Consider the following 12,551-nt stretch of genomic DNA (forward strand, 5'->3'; position numbering starts at 1 on the left):
AATCGACTCCTTAACCCATAAAATTGAATTTTTAGTAAACGCATACCAATTTTTTGTCTTAAAAATTATTTTTCTTAAAATTGTTTTAAAAGACATTTTTAGGTATTCGACCTACCTAACCCAAAGGTCGATGGCGACTCTCATTCAATTTAATTCAAATCAATTCCAAATCATCAATTTTCCAAAATAAAGCCATAATTATTTTTTAAAATAATATTTAATTATTTTTAAAAAAAATGGTTATGACACTAATATAGCAAAGCAATTATTTATAGTAAATTTTAACATATTGCAGAAATAAAAATTATTGGCATATTCAGGTAGACAATGAGCACTAGGTTAAATCATTAAACAAAAAAACATAAATTCAAAAGTTTAATTTAGATGATGATTTTAAGTCAAACTATTTATTCCTCTACTTCCAACCAAAACCAGGCTACATAGAGCGACAAACCTTTCCTTCTTCAATTTTCTCAATTCCAGACTCGTTGCTTCGCAAACCATGTATTTTATCTCCAACACGAACTATTCCAGATGAGATACGCCCAGTCAAAATTCGCCCAAGATAAGTGTCTTTTTCCATCATGGAAACCTGAAATGATTATCATGTAATAAGAAATTTACAGCATGAAAGAAATGAGGAAGGATAAAAAGGACACCAGGTACTTTTCTCCTATTGAAAACACAAAGATACATTGTGAAGTGGTCAATCAGTAACGAATACCAACCAGCATTTGGAAAGGTCCATCAAGGTTTGCTTTTGGTGGAGGAACATGCCTTACAAAGGCATCAAGCAACTGTGACATATTCTTTGCACCAGCAGGAGGATCTTTAGTATAGGTTGAAGATGCCCAACCTTCTTTAGCAGAAGCATAGAGGATCGGAAAGTCAAACTGTTCCTCTGAAATGCAAATATGAGAAAAATTATTAATATTATACAATTATCCAAGTTAGGAATAAGGCCATAGTCAACAAATCTGAAACAGGTTAATCATAGAACTTCTAATATTTCTGCATTGCTTCACCTGTAGCACCAAGATTTGCAAAAAGATCGAGTACTAGACTCTCAACTTCATTACATCTCTCCTCTGATACTGCATCATTAACAAAATGACATAAGGTCTAAGGATTCTTCCATTTGCATAACAAATAAGAAAAAAGAAAAGGGGATAAAAATATCAAGATAGCTAGTAATTCCACAACAGGTATACGTTCTTACAAAAATAAAGAATCATGAAATAACATTTGACATTTCAGTTTCAGTTTCAGTTTCAGTAAATTAAAAGATGAAAAAAAAAAATTAATTTTATACCAGAAGGTCGGTCTACTTTGTTCAATAGAAGAAGGTGGCGCAGCCCATAGTTCAAGGCTTTGGCAAGAACAAATTTTGTTTGTGCAAGTGGCCCCTCACCAGCATCATCAAATAATACTGCTCCTTCAACCATGCCAACAACCCGTTCAACCTGAAGATTTAGCAAGCAAGACGCAGTAGGTTGCATGCTTTAGGTTTCAAAAGAGTGCAAATTATGTTCACTATTTGCCTTTTCAATCGAAACTTTGTTGCCTTCCACTAAATCACTTTGAATGACAATATAAAGAACAGAAGAAAAAAATGTGCTTGTCTAGATGATCAGTATAACAACGAATGAAATTACAAACTTTTTAGTACAAAATATGTAATTTGCAGCTTACCTCAATAGTTAAAGGATTTTTAAAATTGTGTGTGTTCTTTTATTTAAAATTATGTATATTTATATTTGTTGGTTTCATGGCCATGTATATGTTCATTTAACATTTTTGCAAAACACGAATTGACTTACCTCAATAGTTAAATAAATCGTTATTATTCTTAAATTTCACGGGTTCGAGCACAAAAGCCTAGACCATGGAAATTTAAAAAATCTATCGTAAATCAAACATCGTAGTGGATTTCATATCTTAGATAAACATTACTAATTTCCCTTGCCGTTAAAAACTTAGAGCAATAACTCCTCATTTTTCAGAGTAAAATATGAACAAAAGTTCATATCCTCCCCCAAGTGTGGACAGCAGCAAGATGGAAACGTAAATGTTATATTCTCTTTAATTTATCTCTCATTCTAGTTAGATTTTAGGTTGCTCACATCAATTTTTCTTTAAGATAAATATATTATTATAAGGTTTTAATGAGTGTTAAAAATCGTAAAAAAGTCTCACATCAATTTGTATGTAATATCGAATTGAGGGGGATATAAATGTCTAATTGTTTAAGAAGACGTGTGAGATAGATATGAAGTGTTTTATGGTTCAAGAACATGTGTGAAGTGAGTATAATTTGATAATATTGAATGGACGATAACGATAGTCATTGTTTTGTCTTTTGCAATTTTTTTAACACAAAAGGTCCACATTTATATTACTTTTTATTTAGAAATAATAATTCATTTAAATTATCTTTATTTAAATATTAGCTAATGTTAATGATAATAATTAAAATTATCTTTATTTTAAATAATAGTTAATCTTATAGATACCGATTAAATAAACTATTTTTTAAAAATTTATCTTTTAATTGCTGTAAAAATTAAAAAGAATAGTTTTAGGAGTAGTTTAGCTTATACTTAAAAGTGAAATCATTTTGGTCTAAACAAATATCGAATCATCTTAATTTCATAACCTTCAAATGTTTATAAAAATACACATTCAATATATATTAGATAAGGGTACAGATTTAAAATTATATTTTATTATTTAAAGTGTTTATGAGATTGTTTTTTGAATTTAGAAACTACGACTTGTTTATTACAGTGTATCTAATTTTGTGGTAAAATGTTTTGAAATTGGAGTTTTGCTAATGGTAGAAATGAGCCTTGAGGAGGGATAAATAACGGTAAAGGAACATAGTGTGTGGGGTGTGAGAAGAAGATTAAATGTTTCAGGACTCAGGAGTAAACTAGTGAATAATAGGTAAGAATATGCTCAAAAATTGATTTATAAGTATTTTAGCACAAAAGGTGTGCCTCGCTTACAAAAGGCACGCGCCTTTGTCACGCACCTTACATTTAGGCTCCATGGACCTTTCGTGTCTCAGTGTGTCTTGTGCCTTTTAAAACCAATGTCAAGAGGTAGATTGACCTTTAATTTTTTTTATTGTGGAAATAATCGAAAGATAAAACATTTATACAATAATTTAAAAAAAGTTTGACTTCTAAAGAAAATTTACATTCAATACCTTAGTTATACACAGTAAAGATTTCTTAAATCCACTAGATTTGCTTACATTTAAGGACAAGTTGTAACCTTACAAATACTCTCAAGATTTGTACCCAAAACCTTGATTATACTCTATCTAAAAGAGGAATTACAAACTTAATAAACAAAAGAAAAAACTCGCAATATGAATGTGTTTGTGCAATTAAGCATTCATCAAAATAACACTTGAGCAATATAGAAAATTAAACTCACAAGTGTTTTACAATGAAAATTTTGAACATATATTTTTATACGTGCACCACATGCCATACATTAAAGGAAGATTGACTAATTCTTTCACTTGGCCCAATCACACGTGCCAATACTAAATTGTTGAAAGACAAGCTTCAAGTTACAATTCAAGCCTTCCTCAGCATGGGACTCAACACCCATATAGAGACTGAAAAATTCAAGAAAGGACATTCATCACTCCTTCCTCTCACATCTACTTGGATCATAACAACTAAAATTGAAGTTGCCTTAGAACCAAAAAATGACACAGCCAGAGATAGTCCTGAACATATCTTTAAAGTATTTTAAGGGGATAACCTTGTAAAGTTAACTAATTGCTACTTTTATAAAGTATGAGATAACTCTTTCCTTTTCTATTTAAGATTTAAGTTATGTAAACTCAATTCTATAAGGGTTAGTTCTTCCTTCTACTAGTTTAGTTAGGTTAAGGTTAGAAAGGTAATTTGCTTGTAACCAGAAACCTTAGTCACCCCCTTCTCTTAATCATGCCAGCACCTTCCAGAAGCCTAATCTAGGTCGTCCATCGGATCCAATCAATGAATATCACATCTTGGATTCAAGTTCCCTGTTTTCATCTCAACCATCAGATCAAAAACTTCATCAATGGTTCACATCAATAGCCACCCACCATGCATCTTCTACAAGTCCATTACTTTTTCACTTTATTCTTATTTTATTCATTAGTTACTTAGATTCATGGAAATCCTCACCTTATACAAAGGAAGCTTCATTCACTTTTTTAAATGATCTTATTCTTGAATTATAATACTACTTGAATATGTTTTTGCAAGTACTAATATCCTTATGCCTTCAAAGCATTCTTCATCATATAAGTTCTTGAAGTTCTGGCAAGGGAGATCCCCACAATCCAATTTACCTTTCTATTGTGGTCAAGAGGGTCGATTAAATCCTATTTTAGTGTTTGCCTAATCAATTGTGGCTAGGAGGGTGCTTAGCATGGACAGAGCCAGAATTAAACATTGACAGGGACTGAAATATTAGACAATTTAAGCAAAATATAAAGACTTATTAGGTATTTAAACTTGAAATTCAACATGAACCAAACGACCTTAGTGATTAAGGGATTGTTGTTATCCTTAAGGTCCCGAGTTTAAGCACTGAGTATGTAGGGGTATGAGCGTTCTTTTTCAAATAGTTGAAGACTTTGTACAGATACTACCTTGTATTCACCTTAAATTTAAAAAAAAAACTCAAAATTCATAAGACAACTTCAAATTTGTCTAATATTTAAACTGACAATAACCTAAATTGTAATTAGACCAAAAACTTGAGAACACAGACTTATCATTCTTTAGTTTGACCCCTACTTGATTACATATTTAATATATTTTTAAATTTAAATATTTATTTTTACATGAACCAAAATACTATTAAATCAAAATTATATCAAATATACAAATCTTAACAGTCGGCGTCCCCTTGGGCCCTAAGGGAGCTCCATCCCACGTGCTTAGGAAACTTATCCATCATCATCATTCACGCAAATTTCATCACCATAACCATCATTCACACCAACTTCATTCATAGAAGTTTCAATTCAGCTTATTTCATATTTTATTTATCTTTTCGTTGTTCTTTTTACACATTTGTTGAAAACATTTTGATGTTTCGATATAATAAATAAATATGTTAATGAATTTTAAGATTTTATATTCGATTTAGTTATTTGAATATTATAAATATTACTCCAAGTCTTCAAATATCAATTTTACTCCTTACTAAATGAAAATTTGAGATTTATACTTCAAATATTTTTGAAACAATTTTTAGAAAGTATTTTGAACCATAATCAAGTCAAAATTGAGTTTTAAATAGGTTAGTACCGATGCTTCCTTAAACAGTATCGATACCCCCCAAACATCGAATGCAAAAGATGTATCGATACCCTACCAGTATCGATACCCTTATATATAATAGTACTGATACCATGATTATGGGTACCGAAACTACTTTGATTTTGACTTCGAGACAAACATCGAATGCAAAATGGGTACCGATACCATGAGATATATCGATACCGTTGAAGTTGCAACGGTCAAAATATTTGAATTTTATACAGGTAGTATCGATACCCTTTAGTGGAGTACCGATACCCATACGCTCCCAATAGCTTTTTAAAGTGGAAAACATACAACAACGGCTCTATTGACTCCATGATCATCCCCAATGTTTAGAATTCATTCAAGGGGTATTTAAACAAGTCTTGAAGCCATTGATGAAAAAGAAGAAACAAGTTTTGAGAAAGATTTCAAAGAGAGAAAGCCTTAAACTTATTTTTTGAGCAAATCAAGCCAACATCCATTCAATATTCATTTTACTTTCAAGAACACCATTTGTGCTCAATTGTATTTATTCTTAAGTGTTCTTTCGTTTTTTCTAGAATTGTGAAAACAATCTTACCTGCTTAGGTTTTTCTTCTAAGTTTGCAAAATTTGTAATTTTCTCTTTGAGAAAGAGTGTCTCAGGAATTTGGGGTATAATGTTGTAAGGTTACTCTTTGACCTAAACAAAAGACAAATTAATGAATTTATGGAAAATCCTTAGTGTGGATAGCTAAGGTAGTGGATGTAGACTTTGGTTGAGAAAGTCGAACCACTCTAAATCGCTGTGCAAATATTTTTATTTTCTGTCAAGCTTCCACCAAATTTTATTTTCCAATTCACCTCCCCTCTTGGCTATTTCATCCAATCGATTGACTCAACAATATCCATTATATATTGTTTATTATCTATCCATCGAATCTAAACTTTTTTAATTGTGTCAGGAAACATTTAGGCCATCTCTTTGATCTTTGCTAAGCTAAAGCTAGAGTCTCTAGGATACCAAATTCCTATACTAGGAGTTTTATGGATAGGAAGAGCACCTCCGGTACTTGTCAATTCCTAGAAAACATGTTAATTTCTTAGTTTTCAAAGAAGAAAAATAGTGTTGCATTATCCACCACTGAAGCGGAATACATTTCAGTCGGTAGTTGTTGCGCACAAGTTTTATGGATGAAACAACAACTTTTAGACTATGGAATTGATGTTGGTACCATACCTATCAAGTGTGACAATACTAGTGCTATTTGTCTTACTAAAAATCCCATCCAACACTCAACACTCTAGAACTAAGCACATTGAAATTAGACATAATTTCATTAGAGATCATGTCTTAAAAGAGGATGTAGTTCTAGAATATATAGATACTTTGTATCAATTAGCTGATATTTTTACAAAACCCTTGGATAAAGATAGATTTTGGACACTTAGGATAGAATTATGTCTAACTAACCTACCTTGATTTTGTGTTAAAGATAATTTTAGCACTTTTAATGATTAAGGAAAAATGCATGTAAAAATGACATTTTGAATACATTATATGCTAATAGTTAGGGGGAGTTTATGATCTTTAGTGAAAATTAATAATATGTTCAAATTATGCTTAAGTATAGATTTGTTTGATTGAACATAATTAATTTTCATGATATGAGTTGCCTATACCACTAGATGATTAATTTTACATGCAAAGTGTTTAATTGCAGATTTTTGACATTTTTGTACACTTGGTATCGATACTACCCACATAGTATCGATACATCTCTTGCTAGGTATCGATACTACTAGTATAGTATCGATAATGTGTTCATCAAGTATCAATAATGTTCATGCAGTATCGATACTCATTAAATGTGTATCGAATACCCAGGTATCGATACTACCTGTCGATTTTAGGCTATAAATCCCTAAAATTCTTTATTTGGCCAAAAAAAACCCCCAAAAATATCAACTCTCACGCCATTCCTCCCCTCTCTATACCCAAATCTCCACATTGCTCAAAATCAACGATTTCTAGTCAGAATTCAATAGCTCTTTAACTTATAATCTTGCTAGTATCATCAAAATCGTGCTAAAAACAACTCATTCCATCTCAATCCGATTTTTCAAGGTAAATTTTTCTAAACTACTGTTTTATTGATTTTTAAACATAGGACTAGTTTTAGTTAGTTCTAGTTCAAATTAGTGATCGCACATTTCGTAGATTATAGTTTTACAATAGAATCTACAACTAATTTTATCAAAAACACAATTTTTTAAAACAATTTCAAAAAATTTGAAATTATTAAAAAAATTAATTAAATTTTCGTTTTTATTTAATTATATTGTTTTAATGAAAACTATACATATTATCATTTTTCAAACTTAGTTTTCAAAATAGTTTTCATTTTTGCCCATTAGACACTAGTTTTTTAGAGAACCTTGAATTTGAGGACTCATATTGAGTTTTGTGAATAATTGTTGCATACATATGTTGTGTAATTGCATATATCCCATTCTATTCCGATTTAAATCATGTCTAAACGTGCTAGGTCCTCATCTAGTTAATCAAACCAACCACAAAACCCACCTCCTATTCAACCTCTAAATCCAATCCCAAATGAACCCGAAATGACTATTCTCAATTCATGTTTTAACGAACCTAATCGTAGGGTCTCTACGAAAGGTACGTTAATCATTTTGAGTCATACAACATTAGGGAAGAGTGTATCCCATCTCTCAAGGCTATGGAAGAGATGAAATTCAAATACCTCCCTACCCTCAAACATGGAAGTTCGATAAACTCTTTAAAGTTAAACCAATTGTCTATCAACAACTTGTACGCATTTTCTATTCCAATGTCGTTTCCATACAAAACGAGTCCCAAGCCGCCAGTGAAAGTATACGTTCCTATCTCTTCGGCCAATATATTAATATAGACTCTGATTACATAGCTACAACCTTTGGATTAGATAATCAAGGGGTACATAACGAGAGAGATTTAGTGCATTGTCCTTATGAAGTCAAGTCGAGTACGAGTGTTTTAGATTACCAAGAATGTTTTCTTCATCTTATGATCTCTTGGTGGTTTAGACTATCCGGAGGAAAATACTCCACTTTTAGAGCTCTTGACTTATGGTGGATACATTGTATCTAACATAAAAAGAAAATAAATCTCCCTCAAATTATCTTTGGTTTATGGTTGCCTACTTAGTAATATGTTTACCAAAGTCGATCTTAAGGTAGACCTTGATGTAGCCATCCTACTAACCTCCGAAATTAACTTCACATCCTTCAAAAATCGGGATGGACGGGTGACAAAGACAATTGGGTTCGTTCAACGAAGAAAACTCTCGGTGCTAGCTCATCATGAGTTGCTCCTGCTCCAGCTCCTGCTCTAGAGCTTGAAGATCACTTACGGGATGTTGACAATCCCATAAACCAACCCGACGATGAGCTAGCCAGGCAAGAGAGTCTGATACCTTCATATTTTTTATCCTTCATGGAGACATTTGACTTGAGGTTTACATCCCTATAGTCCCAAATCACTGCTCAACATCTAGAGAAACAACGGGAAAATCAAGCACTCAACGCTATGATCGATGATCTTGCACGAGATGTGGCTGCGATACGAGCACATCTATCTCCTCCCGATCCTCTTATGGATGATTGACCACTCTTGATAGTTTTCTTTTAGTTGATCTCTGTTTTGAACCTAAACATTGTCTTAACTTTTTTGATGGATTTGTGTGTTTTGGATATTTGGTTGTTTAGATATTTTGTGTTTTTGAATGATTAGTATTCTGAACTTAATTAAATGTTTATTTCATTAGTTCATGCACCTTTTACATATTAGAAATATTATGACCAATCCCTATTACATATTGTTTATGAATATTGATTAGGTGGACTAATGGCTAATATTTCTCTTGGCTTGATCTTAGCAGCTATATATATATATCAATTGGCTATCTTGTTTAATCTTTTATAGAGTCTTTTTGATTTAACAAAAAGGGGGAGAAATCTTATAGTAAGGGGGTAATTTTTTAGTGATTTTTCAGAAGAAAATCTTAAAATTTCTAAAATGTTTTGTTATATCAAAAAGGGGGAGATTGTTGAAAACATTTTGATGTTTCGATATAACAAATAAATGTGTTAATGAATTTTAAGATTTTATATTCGATTTAGTTATTCGAATATTATAAATATTACTCCAAGTCTTCAAATATCAATTTTACTCCTTACTAAATAAAAATTTGAGATTTATACTTAAAATATTTTTGAAACAATTTTTACCAAGTATTTCGAACCATAATCGAGTCAAAATTGAGTTTTAAATAGGGTAGTACCGATACTTCCTTAAACAGTATCGATACCCCCCCAAACATCGTTGATACCCTACCCAGTATCGATGCCTTTATATATAGTAGTATCGATACCATGATTATGGGTACCGATACTACTTCTTTGATTTTGACTCCCAGACAAACATCGAATGCAAAATGGGTACCGATACCATGATAGGTATCAATACCGTTGAAGTTGCAACGGTCGAAATATTTGAATTTTATACAGGTAGTTTCGATACCCGTTAGTGGAGTATCGATACTCATACGCTCCCAACAGCTTTTTGAAGTGGAAACATACAACAACGACTCTATTGACTCCATGATCATCCCCAACATTTAGAATTCATTCAAGGGGTATTTAAACAAGTCTTGAAGCCATTGATGAAAAAGAAGAAACAAGTTTTGAGAAAGAATTCAAAGAGAGAAAGCCTTAAACTTATTGTTTGAGCAAATCAAGCCAACATCCATTAAATATTCATTTTTCTTTCAAGAACACCATTTGTGCTCAATTGTATTTATTCTTAAGTGTTCTTTCTTTGTTCTAGAATTGTGCAAACAATCTTACCTTGTGAGGTTTTTTTCTAAGTTTGCAAAATTTGTAATTTTCTCTTTGAGAGAGAGTGTCTCAAGAATTTGGGGTATAATTCTTGAGGGAGTTGTAAGGTTACTCTTTGTCCTTAAAAGAAAGACAAATTAGTGAATTTGTGGAAAATCCTTAGTGTGGAAAGCTAAGGTAGTGGTCGTAGACTTTGGTTGAGAAAGTCGAACCACTCTAAATCGATGTGCAAATATTTTTATTTTCTGTCAAGCTTCCAACAAAATTTTATTTTCCAATTCACCCCCTCTTGGCTATTTCATCCATCGATTGACTCAACAATATCCATTATATATTGTTCATTATCTATCCATCGAATCAAAACTTTTTTAATTGTGTCACGAAACTTTTAGGCCATCTCTTTGATCTTTGCTAAGTTTTTCTATATTTGTTCTTTTATTTCTTTTGATATCTTATGTTCATCTTTTGATATCTTTCATTCATCATATCCCTAAAAGCATCTTCTTGTTGATTTTCCAACAACTTCATTCAAGACCCTAGGGTTTGTGTTAACTTCTCTTCTTTGTCTCAAAGAGTTTTATCAATTCTTGTTTCTTCGTTTGTTTGATTCATCTTTCGATTCTTTTGATTTAATTTTTATTCATTATTCATTATCAATCCAATCATCCTCTTCTTTTTTGAATTTTCAGCAATCATAACCAAGAACCCTAATTTGGGAGTTAATGTCATCTTGTATTCAAGCTTATTTTTTTGATTGAGTCTATATCTCTATGTTTGATTCCTCAACTACAAGCAACATTCAACAATTCGGTGTCATCTCCTATTATATTTCGATATAACACATAATTGTAAAATTGATTTTAGACTTAAATAAATTTGTTAAATTTTAAGGTAAAAAATAACTTGAAAAGTTTGTTTTAAATATTTTCCATCTTAGTCAAACATTTCCGAACAATTAAATTTTACCTTAAAAAATAGTTTCCTAAAAATTTTAGCTTAAAAAATCGATCCCTTAGAAAGAAAATATCAATCATTTTAGTCAAAAGATCGACCCCTTGAATTCTAATAGCCAGTGGTCTAATTTTCAACAGAATCAATCCCTTAGAAAGAAAATACTATTTTTCTTTGTAGCTAACAACTCTATTACATCCTTAACAACTAGAAAAATAATATAAAAGGTATAAAGTATCATCATTAAATGCAAATATCATCATCAAATAATCTGTGAGAAATTATTGTATATTTATTTATAAAACAATTCTGAGTTTAATTTTTTATATTGCTAAATGTTATTTAAGTGAGAACTTATTTGTCGAAACATAATTTGCCCTATTAGCTTAATTTTTGTTTGCTCAAGAGCCCTTATAACTATTTATTAACAATTTATAATAATATTACTAATAAATTTATTGGTATGACTTAATTTTAATGAAAGTCGAAAGATTCTAAGGTTTGTTAAGTTATAGATATATTTTGATGAGATAGACATTAGATTCACATTCAAAATGTCTAAAAAAGTGAATTACCAATTTTGGGGTCTAATAATCAACGGTGACCAATTACAACGATAGTTACCGATGGCAAAAACATGAGCTTCTGATCAAATTTAAGAATCAAATTGATATTTTATCTAAAATTTAGGATCTAAATAATAACTCATTTAAAGTCTAGGATTAAATTAGTATTCTATTTAAAGTTTAATGGTAAAATTAAAAACTAGCCCCTTCTGCCTGAAATACCACATTATTAATACAATGATAGTTAACAATACAATGGCCAAAATGTAACAATCAATAATATACATGACCAAATTTTAATAAATCAACAATGTAAATAATTATTATTTAATAATATTACAAAAATATAAAAAGAAAATGACCAATCCCCTAGTTTACTCATAAATTTATAATAAATATACATTAAAATGAAAATATAAATTTTAAATTTATTTTAAAATTAATATGACAACATATAAAAGTTTCAAATCCTTAAATAATTTATTAATCATATAATTATGTCTTAATAAAAGTTGTAATTATTAATCATAGTATGTCTTAATTTTGCAATCATAGTATAGTTTTTGAACTTTTAGAATCTGTTTGGATTAAAAAAGAAAATTTTCTCCACATTGATTATAAGAAAGTTTTTGGCCCTAAAAGCAAGTAATGCTAGAGGGACTGAAATAACCACCTCCACCACTTCATTAATTCAGAATAACTGAACCACGTAATGGTTGACATAAAAAGGAACAAGCAACAAAACGCCACCAAATGGTCATTTCATTTGATTTAATGACAAACTCCAAATTTGTCTCAAGTCACCTATTCTCTGGTGATGAATGAGCAA

General features: G+C 30.7%; 1 protein-coding gene across 1 annotated transcript; it reads right to left on the bottom strand.

Moving 5' to 3' along the window:
• Positions 1-376: 376 nt before the first annotated feature.
• LOC120195527 (50S ribosomal subunit assembly factor BipA-like) lies at positions 377-1,499 on the bottom strand. The gene is made up of 4 exons (XM_039197528.1): positions 1,313-1,499; positions 1,026-1,094; positions 729-901; positions 377-592 (listed from the first exon to the last, which is right to left on the bottom strand). Exons 1-4 carry the CDS (start codon positions 1,497-1,499, stop codon positions 437-439), a joined length of 585 nt encoding a protein of 194 aa, XP_039053459.1. The 3' UTR covers positions 377-436.
• Between the last annotated feature and the right edge of the window lie 11,052 nt (positions 1,500-12,551).

The sequence above is a fragment of the Hibiscus syriacus genome, unplaced genomic scaffold (assembly GCF_006381635.1).
Source record: "Hibiscus syriacus cultivar Baekdansim isolate YM2019G1 unplaced genomic scaffold, ASM638163v2 tig00117016_pilon, whole genome shotgun sequence".
Lineage (NCBI taxonomy): Eukaryota > Viridiplantae > Streptophyta > Magnoliopsida > Malvales > Malvaceae > Hibiscus > Hibiscus syriacus.